The 22,732-nt window shown below is 45.4% G+C and overlaps 1 protein-coding gene across 2 annotated transcripts in view; it reads right to left on the bottom strand.

Annotated features, from left to right (window-relative positions):
* Positions 1 to 22,732, bottom strand: part of LOC110503753 (cyclin-dependent kinase 14) — a 215,632-nt gene that overhangs the window by 45,574 nt on the left and 147,326 nt on the right. For both annotated transcript variants that reach the window (XM_036970578.2, XM_036970579.2), the window contains 2 exons: positions 21,176 to 21,315; positions 15,100 to 15,247 (listed from right to left, as the gene is read on the bottom strand). In XM_036970578.2, coding sequence (XP_036826473.1) covers positions 15,129 to 15,247; positions 21,176 to 21,315 — 259 coding nt within the window. In that variant the 3' untranslated portion in view covers positions 15,100 to 15,128. The remainder of the gene's footprint in view (positions 1 to 15,099; positions 15,248 to 21,175; positions 21,316 to 22,732) is intronic.

The raw sequence follows: 22,732 nt of genomic DNA, 5'->3' as shown, positions 1-22,732 counted from the left end.
ACACCTGCCCGGGGGAGTCCTGAACCCTCTCCCCCTCATCCCTCTCTTTTCTCTCTCTCTCTTCTTCTTCTCTCTGACAACTCTTGCTAACTAGCCTCCTTGACCCTGTGAGAGAGCGTGGCTCATCAGATCCAATCCCCAAGCCTGTCAATCAAACAGGCCGAAGAAAGAAAGAGCTTTACTCTCACACACTAGAGAGGGCAAAGGGAAGAGAGAGAGAGAGAGAGAGAGAGAGAGAGAAAGATGCTCACCCACAGCACCAGATAGAAGGGGGAGGGAGGAGCAGAGGGGGAGAGATGGAAAAGGAGTAAGTGAAATAAATAATCATAGCAAGAGAGAAGACAGGGAGATCTCAGGAGAGATAAAGTGAGGGAATAGAGAGAGAGAGCGAGAGAGAGAGAGAGTGAGAGAGAGAGGGTGTGAACTGACGGCTAATGAGAGTTATAGAGCTGTAAGATAGAGAGGAAACAAGGAGGAGAGGAGAGGGGAGCAGAGGAGAGGAGCGGGGGAGAGACTCACAATTAGATGTTTTACAGTGAGGTATGATGGGGCACAGAATGTGGATTAACAGAAAGAGAAATACGGTTGGAAATCAAATCATAACTGACATTAACATGTAGCAAACCAAGTGATTTTACAGGTCAAGAAAGTTATTTTACAAGAGAAAAGAAAGAAATGTTTGAATGAGTAATTAATGTACCAACTACTAAGACAATACCCTATTGCACTGAATAAAATCATTCAGACATTCAGCACATATCATTTAGCTATCTACAGTATATTATATATAGGCCTAAATGAAGGAGCTGTAATGGTAGTGATTCAGAGCTTAGTAAGAATCAGTCAAATCACAAGCTCCACACTGCACCACCAAACTGAGTCACACAGAGAGAAAACTTCCAACCAGCCTTTTACTCTCCACTTCAACACTTGGAAGGCTGACTGTTCTCAGGTCCAAAGACTGTTCCCAGCTCAGCTCAGACCACCATGAAAGAAGGCAGGAAGGAAGGGTGAAAGATTTAACAGAAGGAAATGGGGCCTTTAAAAAACACATCCACACACTGGTGACTCATGTACCATCTACAGGGAATGACCGAGCCAATTCATAATACATTCCTGAGGAATGTATTACAATCTCTATTCACACTGCATATTAGTTTACAAAGAGAGGGAGGTGGAGCGAGAGAAGGAGAAAAAGAGGGCGAGAGAGAGGAGAGAATCAAAACAAAGAAGGGAGAGTCTGCCAAAGGGGACACGGCCAGTGGAATCAGGGATTGGTGTTGAGTAGAAACACTGAGAGGAGAGCAAAGCGAGGTTATTTGACAGAAAGCTCTCCATTCCTGAAGGCAGTGCCTCAGGTGATCCCTCTATCCCTCCCTCAATCCCTCTCTTCATTCCTTCCTTTCTCCCTCCCCCTGGCACACAGCAGGGGACAGCTTTAAAGCAGTTTGTCTTCCCTCTGAAAACTTTCTACCAGGTCATTCTGTGAACCCAAAAACACTGTCAAAGCAAAAACACCAGTTGCTGTCTCTGTACGATTCCGTATATACTGTATGTAGACTATATAAATCAAATCAAATGGTATGTCACATGCTCCGAATACAACCTTACCGTGAAATGGTTACTTACAACCCCCTTTTAACCAACAATGCAGAATAAAAAAAAAGTAAGAAAATATCTGCACAAAGAAAAAGCCGATAGTACAGGTAGTCATTTGGTTTACGGTTTAGCAGTCTAGTAGCAGTCTAGTAGCAGTCTAGTTGCAGTCTAGTTGCAGTCTAGTAGCAGTCTAGTTGCAGTCTAGTTGCAGTCTAGTTGCAGTCTAGTAGCAGTCTAGTTGCAGTCTAGTAGCAGTCTAGTTGCAGTCTAGTAGCAGTCTAGTAGCAGTCTAGTAGCAGTCTAGTAGCAGTCTAGTAGCAGTCTAGTTGCAGTCTAGTTGCAGTCTAGTAGCAGTCTAGTTGCAGTCTAGTAGCAGTCTAGTTGCAGTCTAGTAGCAGTCTAGTAGCAGTCTAGTAGCAGTCTAGTAGCAGTCTAGTTGCAGTCTAGTAGCAGTCTAGTTGCAGTCTAGTAGCAGTCTAGTAGCAGTCTAGTTGCAGTCTAGTTGCAGTCTAGTTGCAGTCTAGTTGCAGTCTAGTTGCAGTCTAGTAGCAGTCTAGTAGCAGTCTAGTTGCAGTCTAGTTGCAGTCTAGTTGCAGTCTAGTAGCAGTCTAGTAGCAGTCTAGTAGCAGTCTAGTTGCAGTCTAGTAGCAGTCTAGTTGCAGTCTAGTTGCAGTCTAGTAGCAGTCTAGTTGCACTCTAGTTGCAGTCTAGTTGCAGTCTAGTAGCAGTCTAGTAGCAGTCTAGTAGCAGTCTAGTTGCAGTCTAGTAGCAGTCTAGTTGCAGTCTAGTAGCAGTCTAGTAGCAGTCTAGTAGCAGTCTAGTAGCAGTCTAGTTGCAGTCTAGTAGCAGTCTAGTTGCAGTCTAGTAGCAGTCTAGTAGCAGTCTAGTTGCAGTCTAGTAGCAGTCTAGTTGCAGTCTAGTTGCAGTCTAGTTGCAGTCTAGTTGCAGTCTAGTAGCAGTCTAGTAGCAGTCTAGTAGCAGTCTAGTAGCAGTCTAGTAGCAGTCTAGTTGCAGTCTAGTAGCAGTCTAGTTGCAGTCTAGTAGCAGTCTAGTAGCAGTCTAGTAGCAGTCTAGTAGCAGTCTAGTAGCAGTCTAGTTGCAGTCTAGTAGCAGTCTAGTTGCAGTCTAGTAGCAGTCTAGTAGCAGTCTAGTTGCAGTCTAGTAGCAGTCTAGTAGCAGTCTAGTAGCAGTCTAGTAGCAGTCTAGTTGCAGTCTAGTAGCAGTCTAGTAGCAGTCTAGTAGCAGTCTAGTAGCAGTCTAGTAGCAGTCTAGTTGCAGTCTAGTAGCAGTCTAGTTGCAGTCTAGTAGCAGTCTAGTAGCAGTCTAGTAGCAGTCTAGTAGCAGTCTAGTTGCAGTCTAGTAGCAGTCTAGTAGCAGTCTAGTTGCAGTCTAGTAGCAGTCTAGTTGCAGTCTAGTAGCAGTCTAGTTGCAGTCTAGTTGCAGTCTAGTAGCAGTCTAGTAGCAGTCTAGTAGCAGTCTAGTTGCAGTCTAGTAGCAGTCTAGTTGCAGTCTAGTAGCAGTCTAGTTGCAGTCTAGTAGCAGTCTAGTAGCAGTCTAGTATCAGTCTAGTTGCAGTCTAGTAGCAGTCTAGTTGCAGTCTAGTAGCAGTCTAGTAGCAGTCTAGTAGCAGTCTAGTAGCAGTCTAGTTGCAGTCTAGTTGCAGTCTAGTAGCAGTCTAGTAGCAGTCTAGTAGCAGTCTAGTTGCAGTCTAGTAGCAGTCTAGTAGCAGTCTAGTAGCAGTCTAGTTGCAGTCTAGTAGCAGTCTAGTTGCAGTCTAGTAGCAGTCTAGTAGCAGTCTAGTAGCAGTCTAGTAGCAGTCTAGTTGCAGTCTAGTTGCAGTCTAGTAGCAGTCTAGTAGCAGTCTAGTAGCAGTCTAGTAGCAGTCTAGTTGCAGTCTAGTAGCAGTCTAGTAGCAGTCAAGTAGCAGTCTAGTAGCAGTCTAGTAGCAGTCTAGTTGCAGTCTAGTAGCAGTCTAGTAGCAGTCTAGTAGCAGTCTAGTAGCAGTCTAGTAGCAGTCTAGTTGCAGTCTAGTAGCAGTCTAGTAGCAGTCTAGTAGCAGTCTAGTAGCAGTCTAGTTGCAGTCTAGTAGCAGTCTAGTAGCAGTCTAGTTGCAGTCTAGTAGCAGTCTAGTAGCAGTCTAGTAGCAGTCTAGTAGCAGTCTAGTTGCAGTCTAGTAGCAGTCTAGTAGCAGTCTAGTAGCAGTCTAGTTGCAGTCTAGTAGCAGTCTAGTAGCAGTCTAGTAGCAGTCTAGTTGCAGTCTAGTAGCAGTCTAGTAGCAGTCTAGTAGCAGTCTAGTAGCAGTCTAGTAGCAGTCTAGTAGCAGTCTAGTTGCAGTCTAGTAGCAGTCTAGTTGCAGTCTAGTTGCAGTCTAGTAGCAGTCTAGTAGCAGTCTAGTAGCAGTCTAGTAGCAGTCTAGTTGCAGTCTAGTAGCAGTCTAGTTGCAGTCTAGTTGCAGTCTAGTAGCAGTCTAGTAGCAGTCTAGTAGCAGTCTAGTAGCAGTCTAGTTGCAGTCTAGTAGCAGTCTAGTTGCAGTCTAGTAGCAGTCTAGTAGCAGTCTAGTAGCAGTCTAGTTGCAGTCTAGTAGCAGTCTAGTAGCAGTCTAGTAGCAGTCTAGTAGCAGTCTAGTTGCAGTCTAGTTGCAGTCTAGTAGCAGTCTAGTTGCAGTCTAGTTGCAGTCTAGTAGCAGTCTAGTAGCAGTCTAGTTGCAGTCTAGTAGCAGTCTAGTTGCAGTCTAGTTGCAGTCTAGTAGCAGTCTAGTAGCAGTCTAGTAGCAGTCTAGTAGCAGTCTAGTAGCAGTCTAGTAGCAGTCTAGTTGCAGTCTAGTAGCAGTCTAGTAGCAGTCTAGTTGCAGTCTAGTAGCAGTCTAGTAGCAGTCTAGTAGCAGTCTAGTAGCAGTCTAGTAGCAGTCTAGTTGCAGTCTAGTTGCAGTCTAGTAGCAGTCTAGTAGCAGTCTAGTAGCAGTCTAGTAGCAGTCTAGTTGCAGTCTAGTAGCAGTCTAGTTGCAGTCTAGTAGCAGTCTAGTAGCAGTCTAGTAGCAGTCTAGTAGCAGTCTAGTTGCAGTCTAGTAGCAGTCTAGTAGCAGTCTAGTTGCAGTCTAGTTGCAGTCTAGTAGCAGTCTAGTAGCAGTCTAGTAGCAGTCTAGTTGCAGTCTAGTTGCAGTCTAGTAGCAGTCTAGTAGCAGTCTAGTAGCAGTCTAGTAGCAGTCTAGTTGCAGTCTAGTTGCAGTCTAGTAGCAGTCTAGTAGCAGTCTAGTTGCAGTCTAGTAGCAGTCTAGTAGCAGTCTAGTTGCAGTCTAGTAGCAGTCTAGTAGCAGTCTAGTTGCAGTCTAGTTGCAGTCTAGTAGCAGTCTAGTAGCAGTCTAGTAGCAGTCTAGTAGCAGTCTAGTAGCAGTCTAGTTGCAGTCTAGTTGCAGTCTAGTAGCAGTCTAGTAGCAGTCTAGTAGCAGTCTAGTTGCAGTCTAGTAGCAGTCTAGTAGCAGTCTAGTTGCAGTCTAGTAGCAGTCTAGTAGCAGTCTAGTAGCAGTCTAGTAGCAGTCTAGTTGCAGTCTAGTAGCAGTCTAGTAGCAGTCTAGTAGCAGTCTAGTAGCAGTCTAGTTGCAGTCTAGTAGCAGTCTAGTAGCAGTCTAGTAGCAGTCTAGTAGCAGTCTAGTTGCAGTCTAGTTGCAGTCTAGTTGCAGTCTAGTTGCAGTCTAGTAGCAGTCTAGTAGCAGTCTAGTAGCAGTCTAGTTGCAGTCTAGTAGCAGTCTAGTAGCAGTCTAGTAGCAGTCTAGTAGCAGTCTAGTTGCAGTCTAGTTGCAGTCTAGTTGCAGTCTAGTTGCAGTCTAGTTGCAGTCTAGTAGCAGTCTAGTTGCAGTCTAGTAGCAGTCTAGTTGCAGTCTAGTAGCAGTCTAGTTGCAGTCTAGTAGCAGTCTAGTTGCAGTCTAGTTGCAGTCTAGTAGCAGTCTAGTAGCAGTCTAGTTGCAGTCTAGTAGCAGTCTAGTTGCAGTCTAGTTGCAGTCTAGTAGCAGTCTAGTAGCAGTCTAGTAGCAGTCTAGTAGCAGTCTAGTAGCAGTCTAGTTGCAGTCTAGTAGCAGTCTAGTAGCAGTCTAGTTGCAGTCTAGTAGCAGTCTAGTAGCAGTCTAGTAGCAGTCTAGTAGCAGTCTAGTAGCAGTCTAGTTGCAGTCTAGTTGCAGTCTAGTAGCAGTCTAGTAGCAGTCTAGTAGCAGTCTAGTAGCAGTCTAGTTGCAGTCTAGTAGCAGTCTAGTTGCAGTCTAGTAGCAGTCTAGTAGCAGTCTAGTAGCAGTCTAGTAGCAGTCTAGTTGCAGTCTAGTAGCAGTCTAGTAGCAGTCTAGTTGCAGTCTAGTTGCAGTCTAGTAGCAGTCTAGTAGCAGTCTAGTAGCAGTCTAGTTGCAGTCTAGTTGCAGTCTAGTAGCAGTCTAGTAGCAGTCTAGTAGCAGTCTAGTAGCAGTCTAGTTGCAGTCTAGTTGCAGTCTAGTAGCAGTCTAGTAGCAGTCTAGTAGCAGTCTAGTAGCAGTCTAGTTGCAGTCTAGTAGCAGTCTAGTAGCAGTCTAGTTGCAGTCTAGTTGCAGTCTAGTAGCAGTCTAGTAGCAGTCTAGTAGCAGTCTAGTAGCAGTCTAGTAGCAGTCTAGTTGCAGTCTAGTTGCAGTCTAGTAGCAGTCTAGTAGCAGTCTAGTAGCAGTCTAGTTGCAGTCTAGTAGCAGTCTAGTAGCAGTCTAGTTGCAGTCTAGTAGCAGTCTAGTAGCAGTCTAGTAGCAGTCTAGTAGCAGTCTAGTTGCAGTCTAGTAGCAGTCTAGTAGCAGTCTAGTAGCAGTCTAGTAGCAGTCTAGTTGCAGTCTAGTAGCAGTCGAGTAGCAGTCTAGTTGCAGTCTAGTAGCAGTCTAGTAGCAGTCTAGTAGCAGTCTAGTAGCAGTCTAGTAGCAGTCTAGTTGCAGTCTAGTAGCAGTCTAGTAGCAGTCTAGTTGCAGTCTAGTAGCAGTCTAGTTGCAGTCTAGTAGCAGTCTAGTAGCAGTCTAGTTGCAGTCTAGTAGCAGTCTAGTTGCAGTCTAGTAGCAGTCTAGTTGCAGTCTAGTAGCAGTCTAGTAGCAGTCTAGTATCAGTCTAGTTGCAGTCTAGTAGCAGTCTAGTTGCAGTCTAGTAGCAGTCTAGTAGCAGTCTAGTAGCAGTCTAGTAGCAGTCTAGTTGCAGTCTAGTTGCAGTCTAGTTGCAGTCTAGTAGCAGTCTAGTAGCAGTCTAGTAGCAGTCTAGTTGCAGTCTAGTAGCAGTCTAGTAGCAGTCTAGTAGCAGTCTAGTTGCAGTCTAGTAGCAGTCTAGTTGCAGTCTAGTAGCAGTCTAGTAGCAGTCTAGTAGCAGTCTAGTAGCAGTCTAGTTGCAGTCTAGTTGCAGTCTAGTAGCAGTCTAGTAGCAGTCTAGTAGCAGTCTAGTAGCAGTCTAGTTGCAGTCTAGTAGCAGTCTAGTAGCAGTCAAGTAGCAGTCTAGTAGCAGTCTAGTAGCAGTCTAGTTGCAGTCTAGTAGCAGTCTAGTAGCAGTCTAGTAGCAGTCTAGTAGCAGTCTAGTAGCAGTCTAGTTGCAGTCTAGTAGCAGTCTAGTAGCAGTCTAGTAGCAGTCTAGTAGCAGTCTAGTAGCAGTCTAGTTGCAGTCTAGTAGCAGTCTAGTAGCAGTCTAGTTGCAGTCTAGTAGCAGTCTAGTAGCAGTCTAGTAGCAGTCTAGTAGCAGTCTAGTTGCAGTCTAGTAGCAGTCTAGTAGCAGTCTAGTAGCAGTCTAGTTGCAGTCTAGTAGCAGTCTAGTAGCAGTCTAGTAGCAGTCTAGTTGCAGTCTAGTAGCAGTCTAGTAGCAGTCTAGTAGCAGTCTAGTAGCAGTCTAGTAGCAGTCTAGTAGCAGTCTAGTTGCAGTCTAGTAGCAGTCTAGTTGCAGTCTAGTTGCAGTCTAGTAGCAGTCTAGTAGCAGTCTAGTAGCAGTCTAGTAGCAGTCTAGTTGCAGTCTAGTAGCAGTCTAGTTGCAGTCTAGTTGCAGTCTAGTAGCAGTCTAGTAGCAGTCTAGTAGCAGTCTAGTAGCAGTCTAGTTGCAGTCTAGTAGCAGTCTAGTTGCAGTCTAGTAGCAGTCTAGTAGCAGTCTAGTAGCAGTCTAGTTGCAGTCTAGTAGCAGTCTAGTAGCAGTCTAGTAGCAGTCTAGTAGCAGTCTAGTTGCAGTCTAGTTGCAGTCTAGTAGCAGTCTAGTTGCAGTCTAGTTGCAGTCTAGTAGCAGTCTAGTAGCAGTCTAGTTGCAGTCTAGTAGCAGTCTAGTTGCAGTCTAGTTGCAGTCTAGTAGCAGTCTAGTAGCAGTCTAGTAGCAGTCTAGTAGCAGTCTAGTAGCAGTCTAGTAGCAGTCTAGTTGCAGTCTAGTAGCAGTCTAGTAGCAGTCTAGTTGCAGTCTAGTAGCAGTCTAGTAGCAGTCTAGTAGCAGTCTAGTAGCAGTCTAGTAGCAGTCTAGTTGCAGTCTAGTTGCAGTCTAGTAGCAGTCTAGTAGCAGTCTAGTAGCAGTCTAGTAGCAGTCTAGTTGCAGTCTAGTAGCAGTCTAGTTGCAGTCTAGTAGCAGTCTAGTAGCAGTCTAGTAGCAGTCTAGTAGCAGTCTAGTTGCAGTCTAGTAGCAGTCTAGTAGCAGTCTAGTTGCAGTCTAGTTGCAGTCTAGTAGCAGTCTAGTAGCAGTCTAGTAGCAGTCTAGTTGCAGTCTAGTTGCAGTCTAGTAGCAGTCTAGTAGCAGTCTAGTAGCAGTCTAGTAGCAGTCTAGTTGCAGTCTAGTTGCAGTCTAGTAGCAGTCTAGTAGCAGTCTAGTTGCAGTCTAGTAGCAGTCTAGTAGCAGTCTAGTTGCAGTCTAGTAGCAGTCTAGTAGCAGTCTAGTTGCAGTCTAGTTGCAGTCTAGTAGCAGTCTAGTAGCAGTCTAGTAGCAGTCTAGTAGCAGTCTAGTAGCAGTCTAGTTGCAGTCTAGTTGCAGTCTAGTAGCAGTCTAGTAGCAGTCTAGTAGCAGTCTAGTTGCAGTCTAGTAGCAGTCTAGTAGCAGTCTAGTTGCAGTCTAGTAGCAGTCTAGTAGCAGTCTAGTAGCAGTCTAGTAGCAGTCTAGTTGCAGTCTAGTAGCAGTCTAGTAGCAGTCTAGTAGCAGTCTAGTAGCAGTCTAGTTGCAGTCTAGTAGCAGTCTAGTAGCAGTCTAGTAGCAGTCTAGTAGCAGTCTAGTTGCAGTCTAGTTGCAGTCTAGTTGCAGTCTAGTTGCAGTCTAGTAGCAGTCTAGTAGCAGTCTAGTAGCAGTCTAGTTGCAGTCTAGTAGCAGTCTAGTAGCAGTCTAGTAGCAGTCTAGTAGCAGTCTAGTTGCAGTCTAGTTGCAGTCTAGTTGCAGTCTAGTTGCAGTCTAGTTGCAGTCTAGTAGCAGTCTAGTTGCAGTCTAGTAGCAGTCTAGTTGCAGTCTAGTAGCAGTCTAGTTGCAGTCTAGTAGCAGTCTAGTTGCAGTCTAGTTGCAGTCTAGTAGCAGTCTAGTAGCAGTCTAGTTGCAGTCTAGTAGCAGTCTAGTTGCAGTCTAGTTGCAGTCTAGTAGCAGTCTAGTAGCAGTCTAGTAGCAGTCTAGTAGCAGTCTAGTAGCAGTCTAGTTGCAGTCTAGTAGCAGTCTAGTAGCAGTCTAGTTGCAGTCTAGTAGCAGTCTAGTAGCAGTCTAGTAGCAGTCTAGTAGCAGTCTAGTAGCAGTCTAGTTGCAGTCTAGTTGCAGTCTAGTAGCAGTCTAGTAGCAGTCTAGTAGCAGTCTAGTAGCAGTCTAGTTGCAGTCTAGTAGCAGTCTAGTAGCAGTCTAGTAGCAGTCTAGTAGCAGTCTAGTAGCAGTCTAGTTGCAGTCTAGTAGCAGTCTAGTAGCAGTCTAGTTGCAGTCTAGTTGCAGTCTAGTAGCAGTCTAGTAGCAGTCTAGTAGCAGTCTAGTTGCAGTCTAGTTGCAGTCTAGTAGCAGTCTAGTAGCAGTCTAGTAGCAGTCTAGTAGCAGTCTAGTTGCAGTCTAGTTGCAGTCTAGTAGCAGTCTAGTAGCAGTCTAGTAGCAGTCTAGTAGCAGTCTAGTTGCAGTCTAGTAGCAGTCTAGTAGCAGTCTAGTTGCAGTCTAGTTGCAGTCTAGTAGCAGTCTAGTAGCAGTCTAGTAGCAGTCTAGTAGCAGTCTAGTAGCAGTCTAGTTGCAGTCTAGTTGCAGTCTAGTTGCAGTCTAGTAGCAGTCTAGTAGCAGTCTAGTAGCAGTCTAGTTGCAGTCTAGTAGCAGTCTAGTAGCAGTCTAGTTGCAGTCTAGTAGCAGTCTAGTAGCAGTCTAGTAGCAGTCTAGTAGCAGTCTAGTTGCAGTCTAGTAGCAGTCTAGTAGCAGTCTAGTAGCAGTCTAGTAGCAGTCTAGTTGCAGTCTAGTAGCAGTCGAGTAGCAGTCTAGTTGCAGTCTAGTAGCAGTCTAGTAGCAGTCTAGTAGCAGTCTAGTAGCAGTCTAGTAGCAGTCTAGTAGCAGTCTAGTTGCAGTCTAGTAGCAGTCTAGTAGCAGTCTAGTTGCAGTCTAGTAGCAGTCTAGTTGCAGTCTAGTAGCAGTCTAGTAGCAGTCTAGTAGCAGTCTAGTAGCAGTCTAGTAGCAGTCTAGTTGCAGTCTAGTAGCAGTCTAGTAGCAGTCTAGTAGCAGTCTAGTTGCAGTCTAGTAGCAGTCTAGTAGCAGTCTAGTAGCAGTCTAGTAGCAGTCTAGTAGCAGTCTAGTTGCAGTCTAGTAGCAGTCGAGTAGCAGTCTAGTTGCAGTCTAGTAGCAGTCTAGTTGCAGTCTAGTAGCAGTCTAGTAGCAGTCTAGTAGCAGTCTAGTAGCAGTCTAGTAGCAGTCTAGTAGCAGTCTAGTTGCAGTCTAGTAGCAGTCTAGTTGCAGTCTAGTTGCAGTCTAGTAGCAGTCTAGTAGCAGTCTAGTTGCAGTCTAGTAGCAGTCTAGTAGCAGTCTAGTAGCAGTCTAGTAGCAGTCTAGTAGCAGTCTAGTTGCAGTCTAGTTGCAGTCTAGTTGCAGTCTAGTTGCAGTCTAGTAGCAGTCTAGTAGCAGTCTAGTAGCAGTCTAGTTGCAGTCTAGTAGCAGTCTAGTAGCAGTCTAGTAGCAGTCTAGTAGCAGTCTAGTTGCAGTCTAGTTGCAGTCTAGTTGCAGTCTAGTTGCAGTCTAGTTGCAGTCTAGTAGCAGTCTAGTTGCAGTCTAGTTGCAGTCTAGTTGCAGTCTAGTTGCAGTCTAGTAGCAGTCTAGTTGCAGTCTAGTTGCAGTCTAGTTGCAGTCTAGTTGCAGTCTAGTTGCAGTCTAGTTGCAGTCTAGTAGCAGTCTAGTTGCAGTCTAGTTGTAGTCTAGTTGCAGTCTAGTTGCTAGTCGGTAGCAGCTGTTAAGGAGACGTTTCGACCTAGACTTGGTGCTCCGGTACCGCTTGCAGTAGTTCATGACTAGGGTGGCTGGAGTCTTTGACAATTGAAATGGTATAGAAATGCATAATGCTACACTACAGTACAGAGCTTTACTGTTGGCTCTAGTTGAAGGTGATGTTGATGCTGTTTAAAGGAAATAGGACAGGAAGCCAAAACATATATGACAAGACTGCTGGTCGAGGTGTGTGTGTGTGTGTGTGTGTGTGTGTGTGTGTATGGCATATGCAAAGACTCAAGTAACACAATGCTGAGGTATGGAGGCCCTCAGGCAGGTGGCCACTGAGCAGGCATGACTAAACGTTGTGTGTGTGTGTGTCTGTGTGAGCGTGTGCGGCTGCATGTGTGTGTGAGCCACATAAACAGCTGCCTGGCTGCTCTACATAGTGGACAGACAGGACAGACACTATAGCTTCGGCACGCTTGTCGGTCTTATCTTCAAAGTGACATAGTGACGCTGAGGGCCCATAGTGTCCTCTTCTTGACCCAGAGCTGGTGTTCTCTGTCTGTCTGACTCTCACATGTCTGTCTGTCTGTCTGGCTGCTGACAGGTACTGCTACAGTCTGCATGCCAATACCTTTCCCATCGCCTCTCTGCACAGATGTGAAAACACAGCTAAAAGCAACGTTGTGGAGGCCTATGGCTTGTTTTCACCAGTCATTCTCTGTGACACCAGGAAAGGAGATGAGGAGAGGAGATGAGGAGAGGAGCTGACTGTAGACTATTACCTCTGTGCCAATGGAACGGTGCAATATGAAACTTCAAATTGAAAACGGACGTTTGCGAGGCTGATTGCAAGAAGTACAAACTCAATGGAAGTCAACCAAAAGGTGGTCGAAAATAACTTCAAAGTGAACATCATGGTCATCGTGAGGATCGATGGTTCAGAGAGAGCCATTGCAAAGGCAAGGTACAATGTTGCATCAGCCATTCCCCTGAATAATGCACACTCATGAATAAACATACAGTATAGCTCTGCAGTACACTTCTATAACTGTCCATGTGCAGCCTTTTTCTCTCTTTCTCTCTCTCTCTCTCTCTCTCCCTCTTCAAACAACACACAAGCCTATCATGTATGTCTCTATTTATTTGCTTGCTCCCTCTCTTTCTAAATCAAATCAAATTGTATTGGCCGCGTACATATATTAAATAAACAAATTAAGAAATATAGAAACATTATAGCGAGCAATGTCAGAGTCCGGAATATAAATATATATATATATGATGGTGTGTATAGACATTATGGACAGTATATGAATAGAAAAGGTGTGTACAGCAGTAGTTATATAGGATGAGCCTTGACTAGAATACAGTATATACATATTAAGTGGGTCAAAGAGTATGGAAACATTATTAAAGTGACCAGTGTTCAATGACTCTACTCTTGCTACCCCCTCTTTACCACCCCACCTTCCTCCATCTTGTCTTCCTCTCTTTTCCCCCCTCTATCTCTCTCTCTCCTTCTCTCTGTCTCTCTCTTCAGTCAGAACATTGTACTGCAACTGTGTGTCTGAGGTGTGACAGTCTCTCTGGTCTTGATTCAGTTCTATAACAAACTGGTAGTGGGCTGTGTGAAAGCAGCCATCTAGACAGCACAAAGACTGTCTCCTGGGAATTAACCTCTCGGAAGAATACACACTCTCCGTCTGCCTCTCTCTCTCTCCGCCTGCCTACACTACAGTACAGAAAATACTGCCTGCCTGCCTGCCTGCCTGCCTGCCTGCCTGCCTGCCTGCCTGCCTGCCTGCCTGCCTGCCTGCCTGCCTGCCTGCCTGCCTGCCTGCCTGCCTGCCTGCCTGCCTGCCTGCCTGCCTGCCTGCCTGCCTGCCTGCCTGCCTGCCTGCCTGCCTGCCTGCCTGCCTGCCTGCCTGCCTGCCTGCCTGCCTGCCTGCCTGCCTGCCTGCCTGCCTGCCTGCCTGCCTGCCTGCCTGCCTGCCTGCCTGCCTGCCTGCCTGCCTGCCTGCCTGCCTGCCTGCCTGCCTGCCTGCCTGCCTGCCTGCCTGCCTGCCTGCCTGCCTGCCTGCCTGCCTGCCTGCCTGCCTGCCTGCCTGCCTGCCTGCCTGCCTGCCTGCCTGCCTGCCTGCCTGCCTGCCTGCCTGCCTGCCTGCCTGCCTGCCTGCCTGCCTGCCTGCCTGCCTGCCTGCCTGCCTGCCTGCCTGCCTGCCTGCCTGCCTGCCTGCCTGCCTGCCTGCCTGCCTGCCTGCCTGCCTGCCTGCCTGCCTGCCTGCCTGCCTGCCTGCCTGCCTGCCTGCCTGCCTGCCTGCCTGCCTGCCTGCCTGCCTGCCTGCCTGCCTGCCTGCCTGCCTGCCTGCCTGCCTGCCTGCCTGCCTGCCTGCCTGCCTGCCTGCCTGCCTGCCTGCCTGCCTGCCTGCCTGCCTGCCTGCCTGCCTGCCTGCCTGCCTGCCTGCCTGCCTGCCTGCCTGCCTGCCTGCCTGCCTGCCTGCCTGCCTGCCTGCCTGCCTGCCTGCCTGCCTGCCTGCCTGCCTGCCTGCCTGCCTGCCTGCCTGCCTGCCTGCCTGCCTGCCTGCCTGCCTGCCTGCCTGCCTGCCTGCCTGCCTGCCTGCCTGCCTGCCTGCCTGCCTGCCTGCCTGCCTGCCTGCCTGCCTGCCTGCCTGCCTGCCTGCCTGCCTGCCTGCCTGCCTGCCTGCCTGCCTGCCTGCCTGCCTGCCTGCCTGCCTGCCTGCCTGCCTGCCTGCCTGCCTGCCTGCCTGCCTGCCTGCCTGCCTGCCTGCCTGCCTGCCTGCCTGCCTGCCTGCCTGCCTGCCTGCCTGCCTGCCTGCCTGCCTGCCTGCCTGCCTGCCTGCCTGCCTGCCTGCCTGCCTGCCTGCCTGCCTGCCTGCCTGCCTGCCTGCCTGCCTGCCTGCCTGCCTGCCTGCCTGCCTGCCTGCCTGCCTGCCTGCCTGCCTGCCTGCCTGCCTGCCTGCCTGCCTGCCTGCCTGCCTGCCTGCCTGCCTTGCCTGCCTGCACGCACTACCTCTTATAAATAATACAACACTTCCCCCAGGTCCTCGTAGACTCTTCTATCCTCCACACCACATTCTCCCCTCCTCCTCCTCCTCCTCCTCTTTTCACCTTTCAGAAATCTTCACTAGAATACCAGACATTCATGTATTTCTGTGTGTGTGTTTGAAAGTGTGTGTGTGTGCGTGCATGTGCATGTGAGCGTGTGTGTGCATGTGGATTAGTCTGCGATCACTGGGGCTCTGTCAGTCTGTCAGGCAGTGGGATGGGCAGGGACAAAGAGGATCATTTCAATAAGAATACTGCAGCTGAGAGGACAGAGCTCTCCCAGTGGGGTGACTTCCACTCCCAGCTCTTACACACACACAAACATGAACGCACACACACACATACACATTCACGCGCACACATACATTGTAGGAGGATTTGGGATGAAATGATGGTGTGAAATAGAGGGAAGAGGAGAGGAGATCGATACATAGTCCAGTTTGGTGTGTAAAACTATTGTGTTTGGTTTATGTACCCTGTGGCCCTATGTGTGTGTCTGTGTGTGTGTGTATGTGTGTGTATGAGTAGGTGTGTGGTTGTCTTCCTCTCCAGTCAGTGTTCACCCAACGAGACTCATCCCTAAACCCATGCACCTGTCCCTGCACCTGTCTGTCTGTAACTGCAGGTTTAATCCTGTGAGTGGGGCCCTGGTGTGGCCCTCAAGTTTGGCCCTGGCCCCTTCACCATCATTATCCCCTCCGTCTGGCCCCCAGATCTCTCATTACATGCAAATGCAGCCTCTTTATGTCCCTGCTGAACAGGACCCCCTCCTTCCCCAGTCAGAGCTGAAGATAACCCACCAGCCATTACACAGGACCCCCTGCTACACCTTACTATACCATATCATGACCACTTCAGCTTTAGGATCCTTTGAGGGCTGTTGCTGGTCAGAAGGCAGCTGTTTTTTGTTGGTGTTGGTGTTGGTGTGTGTGTGTGTGTGTGTGTGTGTGTGTGTGTGTGTGTGTGTGTGTGTGTGTGTGTGTGTGTGTGTGTGTGTGTGTGTGTGTGTGTGTGTGTGTGTGTGTGTGTGTGTGTGTGTGTGTGTGCGTATGCATGTGTACGTGAACGTGTACGTGTACACACATACCTGGCTAGCTGTGGGGCAATCTGCCCCGGTCAGTGTTTGCTGCTGGACGGTCCTTTAGCATGGCTGGAGATGGTCCTGGTACACACCTGTATACTGTCACCTGACTCCACCTGCAGCTTGACATTTGGTACCGTGAAGATAGTAGCCACTGGGGTAGGAGAGAGAGCGCGAGAGAGAGAAAGGTGAGTGAGAGAGAGAGAAAGAAAAGTGAGTGAGTGAGAAAGAAAGAGAGAGAGAGACAAAAAGAGTGAGGGCGTAAGAGTGAGAGAATGAGATGTATCAGTCATTAAAGCCAACCTCATAGTGTCCTCTTAGAGTCAAAGGATTACAGATTGAGCCAAAATGCTGTGAAGTGATAAGAGTTTCTCTCTTTAAGGCTTTTTCAAGAGTTTCAGAACACACTATCAATGAACTGAGTTATAAGAACACCACTCTCTCTCACATCCTTTATTTCCTTTCCGTGAGGAGATATCAGAGGCCGAACTACTGCGAGATATCCGAGTCCGTAATATTGAAAGATATCAGTCCGTAATACTGCGAGATATCAGAGTCCGTAATTCTGAAAGATATCAGTCCGTAATACTGTAAGATATCAGAGTCCGTAATACTGCGTGATATCAGAGTCCGTAATACTGAGTGATATCAGAGTCCGTAATTTTGAAAGATATCAGTCCGTAATACTGCGAGATATCAGAGTCCGTAATACTGCGTGATATCAGAGTCCGTAATACTGAGTGATATCAGAATCTGTAATACTGAAAGATAGTCTGTAATACTGCGAGATATCAGAGTCCATAATACTGAGAGATATCAGAGTCTGTAATACTAAGAGATATCAGAGTCTGTAATACTGAGAGATATCAGTCTGTAATACTGCGAGATATCAGAGTCCATAATACTGAGAGATATCAGAGTCTGTAATACTAAGAGATATCAGAGTCTGTAATACTAAGAGATATCAGAGTCTGTAATACTAAGAGATATCAGAGTCTGTTATACTGTGAGATATCAGAGTCTGTAATACTAAGAGATATCAGAGTCTGTAATACTAAGAGATATCAGAGTCTGTAATACTAAGAGATATCAGAGTCTGTAATACTAAGATATATCAGAGTCTGTAATACTAAGAGATAACAGAGTCTGTAATACTGCGAGATATCAGAGTCTGTAATACTAAAAGATATCAGTCTGTAATACTGCGAGATATCGGAGTCCATAATACTGCGTGATATCAGAGTCCGTAATACTGCGAGATATCTTTCTGCAATACTGCGAGATAACAGAGTCTGTTATACTGAAAGATATCAGAGTCTGTAATACTGAAAGATATCAGTCTGTAATACTGCGAGATATCCGAGTCCGTAATACTGTAAGATATCAGAGTCCGTAATACTGCGAGATATCAGAGTAGGTAATACAGCGAGATATCAGAGTCTGTAATACTGCGAGATATCAGTCTGTAATACTGCGAGATATCAGAGTCCGTAATACTGAAAGATATCAGTCCATAATACTGCGAGATATCAGAGTCCGTAATACTGAAAGACATCAGTCCGTAATACTGAAATATATCATTCCGTAATACTGCGAGATATCAGAGTCTGTAATACTGAAAGATATCATTCCGTAATACTGCGAGATATCAGAGTCTGTAATATAGCGAGATATCAGAGTCTGTAATACTGTGTGATATCAGAGTCTGTAATACTGTGTGATATCAGAGTCTGTTATACTGTGAGATATCAGAGTCTGTTATACTGTGAGATATCAGAGTCTGTAATACTGTGTGATATCAGAGTCTGTAATACTGTGTGATATCAGAGTCTGTTATACTGTGAGATATCAGAGTCTGTAATACTAAGAGATAGCAGAGTCTGTAATACTGTGAGATATCAGAGTCTGTACTATAGCGAGATATCAGAGTCTGTAATACTGTGTGATATCAGAGTCTGTTATACTGTGAGATATCAGAGTCTGTAATACTAAGAGATAGCAGAGTCTGTTATACTGTGAGATATCAGAGTCTGTTATACTGTGAGATATCAGAGTCTGTAATACTAAGAGATATCAGAGTCTGTACTATAGCGAGATATCAGAGTCTGTAATACTGTGTGATATCAGAGTCTGTAATACTGTGTGATATCAGAGTCTGTTATACTGTGAGATATCAGAGTCTGTAATACTGAAAGATATCAGTCTGTAATACTGAAATATATCAGTCTGTAATACTGCGAGATATCCGAGTCCGTAATACTGTAAGATATCAGAGTCCGTAATACTGCGAGATATCAGAGTAGGTAATACAGCGAGATATCAGAGTCTGTAATACTGCGAGATATCAGTCTGTAATACTGCGAGATATCAGAGTCCGTAATACTGAAAGATATCAGTCCATAATACTGCGAGATATCAGAGTCCGTAATACTGAAAGATATCAGTCCGTAATACTGAAATATATCATTCCGTAATACTGCGAGATATCAGAGTCTGTAATACTGAAAGATATCATTCCGTAATACTGCGAGATATCAGAGTCTGTAATATAGCGAGATATCAGAGTCTGTAATACTGTGTGATATCAGTGTCTGTAATACTGTGTGATATAAGAGTCTGTAATACTGTGTGATATCAGAGTCTGTAATACTGTGTGATATCAGAGTCTGTTATACTGTGAGATATCAGAGTCTGTTATACTGTGAGATATCAGAGTCTGTAATACTGTGTGATATCAGAGTCTGTAATACTGTGTGATATCAGAGTCTGTTATACTGTGAGATATCAGAGTCTGTAATACTAAGAGATAGCAGAGTCTGTAATACTGTGAGATATCAGAGTCTGTAATACTGTGAGATATCAGAGTCTGTAATACTAAGAGATATCAGAGTCTGTAATACTAAGAGATATCAGAGTCTGTAATACTAAGATATATCAGAGTCTGTAATACTAAGATATATCAGAGTCTGTAATACTGTGAGATATCAGAGTCTGTAATACTAAGAGATATCAGAGTCTATAATACTAAGAGATATCAGAGTCTGTAATACTAAGAGATATCAGAGTCTGTAATACTAAGAGATATCAGAGTCTGTAATACTAAGATATATCAGTCTGTAACACTAAGAGATATCAGAGTCTGTAATACTAAGAGATATCAGAGTCTGTAATACTAAGAGATATCAGAGTCTGTAATACTAAGATATATCAGTCTGTAACACTAAGAGATATCAGAGTCTGTAATACTAAGAGATATCAGAGTCTGTAATAATAAGAGATATCAGAGTCTGTAATACTAAGAGATATCAGAGTCTGTAATACTAAGATATATCAGTCTGTAACACTAAGAGATATCAGAGTCTGTAATACTAAGAGATATCAGAGTCTGTAATACTAAGAGATATCAGAGTCTGTAATACTAAGATATATCAGAGTCTGTAATACTAAGAGATATCACAGTCTGTAATACTGCGAAGGTCGAGTCAAGGACATTATTATTGTACACTACTTCTGTCTCAGATTCCCACAGTGTTTCTGTTAAATGTCACAATCACAATCCAATTCACTCACACACTCACACTCACACACAATCCAATTCACTCACACACACACACACACACACACACACACACACACACACACACACACACACACACACACACACACACACACACACACACACACACACACACACACACACACACACACACACACACACACACACACAATCCAATTCACTCACACACACACACACACACACACACACACACACACACACACACACACACACACACACACACACACACACACACACACACACCCCCCCACGGGACTGGGTGGTCTATTATGCCTGCTGTAATTCTTCCATTGTTCATAATAAATCTGTCTAGCTATTGTCTCTATAATTCCCAACACATTAGACAACGGAGTGCATTTGTGGCTGAATAAACCATGTTCTCCTTCAGTCCCTAGCCAGATAACACTAATAAAGATTCAGCTTTAATGTTGAACATGCTGTGTGTGTGTGTATGTGTGTTTGTGTGTTATGTGTGTGTATAAAGTATATGTGTTGTGCGCGTGCGTGCGTGTGTGTGTGTGTGTGTGTGTGTGTGTGCTATGTTTCTTTCTTCATTATCTGTGGTGTTGTAATGAATGTAAAGCTCATGTTAGTTAGTGTTAGAGTGCTGACAGTTAGGTTTAACTCCCAGTGGTATGATGGGCTGGGGCATTTCCCATCAGTCTCTATTCTCCTGCTGCCTGTCTACCTGCTGCACAAAACAACAATCACCATGTTTCACTAGCAGGCTAACACCCAGGATAACAATGATCCCTTTATTTAACTTCTCTTATTCCTTCTCTTCAGAGTCATTTCTCCTCCGCTTCCCCTCCTCCACCACCATTTGTTATTCTCTCTCACCGTCCCTCCCTCCCTCCCTGCTGCTACAGTGTTGATCCACCAAGGACTTCATTTATACAGTATAACTATATTCTTCCTCAATCAAAAGCCTGGCTCTTTGTGTTAGTGTGTTTGTGTATGTGTGTGTGTGAGAGAGAGAAAGTGTGCAATCATGCATGCATGTGTGTGTGTGCATATGCATGTGTGTGTGTGTGTGTGTAACAGCACAAAGAGAGCCACCATCTATCTCTCCCAGCCCGGTGACCGCCGCAGAGCTCCTGCTTCTCCTAACAGAACAACCTACTGTGGCCTGCTGATAACAGGATTAATAGAGATCAATCAATCCTCATCTGGGGAATTTAAAATGAGAATGATTCTCATATTAAAATGACCAGCCTGTGGGTGGGTTGTCTCTGGCAGGCGGTCCCAATGCAGCTCCTATGAAGCTATCTGAACAGGCTTTGGGCTTTGACACTGATGATGAGTGGGGTGAACGGATAGGATGGGCTCAGTATGTATCTGTGTTTGTAGTCTAATAATATGGGTGGTATGTCCTCTCTGAATGACACAGTTGAATGTCCTGTTCTGATTCGATGCAACTGAACTGTCATGTTGGTTGTCAGGTTGGGTATTGCGATTGGAAAATTATAAACGTTTGTAAAGAAAAAATGCTTAGGGTCTTGTATAAACATGCTTAATTGCCCATTATAATGGCTACCATGGCTAGAAGAAGAGACCTCAGTGAGGAAGAGCAGAGGGGGTTTAAAGTGTGTGTGTGTGTGTGTGTGTGTGTGTGTGTGTGTGTCTTGGTCACCAGATTTCAACCCAATTGAACACTTATGGGAAATTCCGGAGAGGCGCCTGAAACAGCATTTTCCGCCACCATCAAAAACGTAGTGGAAGAATGATGTCGCATCCCTCCAATAGTTCCAGACACTTGTAGAATCTATGCCAAGGTGTATTGAAGCTGTTCTGATGGCTTGTGGTGGTCCAACGGCCTATTAAGACACTATGTTGGTGTTTCCTTTATTTTGGTATATACAGTATATGTACATACAGGTGATCACATACATGTGATAACTGCCTCCTTGAGGTCTTGTTTCAAATCTTGGCTGAAGCTAAAGAAGCACATGGCTGACCAGATCAACATAATTCATATTAATACAATACTTTCATAAACAACTTTATGTTGCAAAGCATTGAGCAGAGTGGACGTATTCTCACTCCCCGTATTCTCGTAGACTCATAATGTAAGATGGAAGATCATGTTGCACCAGAACTCATCTGTTTTTATTTAACAAGTGAGTAAGACGGAAAGAACATCCAAATGTAGAACTTGAGGTGGACAACTGAGGTCCATCTGGGCTTCTACTGTCCCAACAGTAGAGGGGTTAGAGGGGAAACGAGGGGGAGAGATATGGAGAAACGCATAGAAAGAGGGAGGAAGACCATTGCATTGGAATGGTGTAGGGATGCAGATAAACAAAGAGAGAGAGAGACAGAGACACAGAGAGACAGAGACAGAGAGACAGACAGACAAAGAAAGCGAGACAGTGAGAGAGATACAGCGAGAGAGAGAGACAGAGAGAGAGAGAGAGAGAGAGAGAGAGAGGAAGAGAGAAAAAATGAAGCTAAATAAAGAGAAAGAGAGAGAGAAATCCAGTATCTTAGTAAAGGTATACATACTGTCTGAGATCTCCCAGAGCCGTGGAGGAAGGTGGCTGAAGTACTCATGCTGGAGAGCTGCCTGAGCAGACAGACGGTTCTTTGGGAAGCACTGGAGGAACCTAGAGGCTAACTCCTCAGCATGGTCCACATAGCCCAACCTACAGGGAAGACAGACAGACAGTTAGCATGGTTCACAACCTACATAACATAAACAGGGCAGAAGGTAAACTAGTGGTTAAAGTGTGGGGCCAGTAACCAAAAGATTGCTTGTTTAAATCCCCTAGGCGACAAGGGGAAACATCTGTCGATGTGCCCTTGAGCAAAGCACTGAAACTTAATTGCTCCAGGGTTGCCATTGACAATGGCTGGCCCTGGTGTCTCAGGGGGAATTTCCAATTCACACATACAGTTGAAGTTTACATACACCTCAGCAAAATACATTTAAACTCAGTTTCCACATTTCCTGACATTTAATCATAGTAAAAATCCCTGTCTTTGGTCAGTTAGAATCACCACTTTATTTTAAGAATGTGAAATGTCAGAATAATAGTAGAGAGAATGATTTATTTCAGCTTTCATTTCTTTGATCACATTCCCAGTGGGTCAGAAGTTTACATACACTCAATTAGTATTTGGTAGCATTGCATTTAAATTTTTTAACTTGGCTCAAAAGTTTCGGGTAGCCTTCCACAAGCTTCCCACAATAAGATGGGTGAATTCTGGCCCATTCCTCCTGACAGAGCTGGAGTAACTGAGTCAGGTTTGTAGGCCTCCATGCTCGCACACACTTTTTCAGTTCTGCCTTCAAATGTTCTATAGAATTGAGGTCAGGGCTTTGTGATGGCCACTCCAATACCTTGACTTTGTTGTCCTTAAGTCATTTTGCCACAACTTTGGAAGTATGCTTGGGGTCATTGTCCATTTGGAAGACCCATTTGCGACCAAGCTTTAACTTCCTCACTGATGTCTTGAGATGTTGCTTCAAAATATCCACATCATTTTCCGTCCTCATAATACCATCTATTTTGTGAAGTGCACCAGTCCCTCCTGCAGCAAAGCACCCCCACAACACGATGCTGCCACCTCCTTGCTTCACGGTTGGGATGGTGTTCTTCGGCTTGCAAGCCTCCCCTTTTTTCCTCCAAACATAACGATGGTCATTATGACCAAACAGTGCTATTTTTGTTTCATCAGACCAAAGGACATTTCTCTAAAAAGTACGATATTTGTCCCCATGTGCAGTTGCAAACCATAGTCATAGGCTTTTTTTATGGCGGTTTTGGAGCAGTGGCTTCTTCCTTGCTGAGAGGCCTTTCAAGTAACGTTGATATAGGACTTGTTTTACTGTGGATATAGATACTTTTGTACCTGTTTCCTCAAGCATCTTCACATGGTCCTTTGCTGTTGTTCTGGGATTCATTTGCACTTTTTTCACCAAAGTATGTTTATCTCAAGGAGACAGAACAGGTCTCCTTCCTGAGAGGTATGACGGCTGTGTGGTCCCATGGTGTTTATACTTGCATACTATTGTTTGTACAGATGAATGTGGTACCTTCAGAGGTTTGGAAATTGCTC

The sequence above is a fragment of the Oncorhynchus mykiss genome, chromosome 3, assembly GCF_057628025.1.
Source record: "Oncorhynchus mykiss isolate SJ-2025 chromosome 3, ASM5762802v1, whole genome shotgun sequence".
Lineage (NCBI taxonomy): Eukaryota > Metazoa > Chordata > Actinopteri > Salmoniformes > Salmonidae > Oncorhynchus > Oncorhynchus mykiss.
This window is presented reverse-complemented; position numbering and strand designations above follow the sequence as displayed.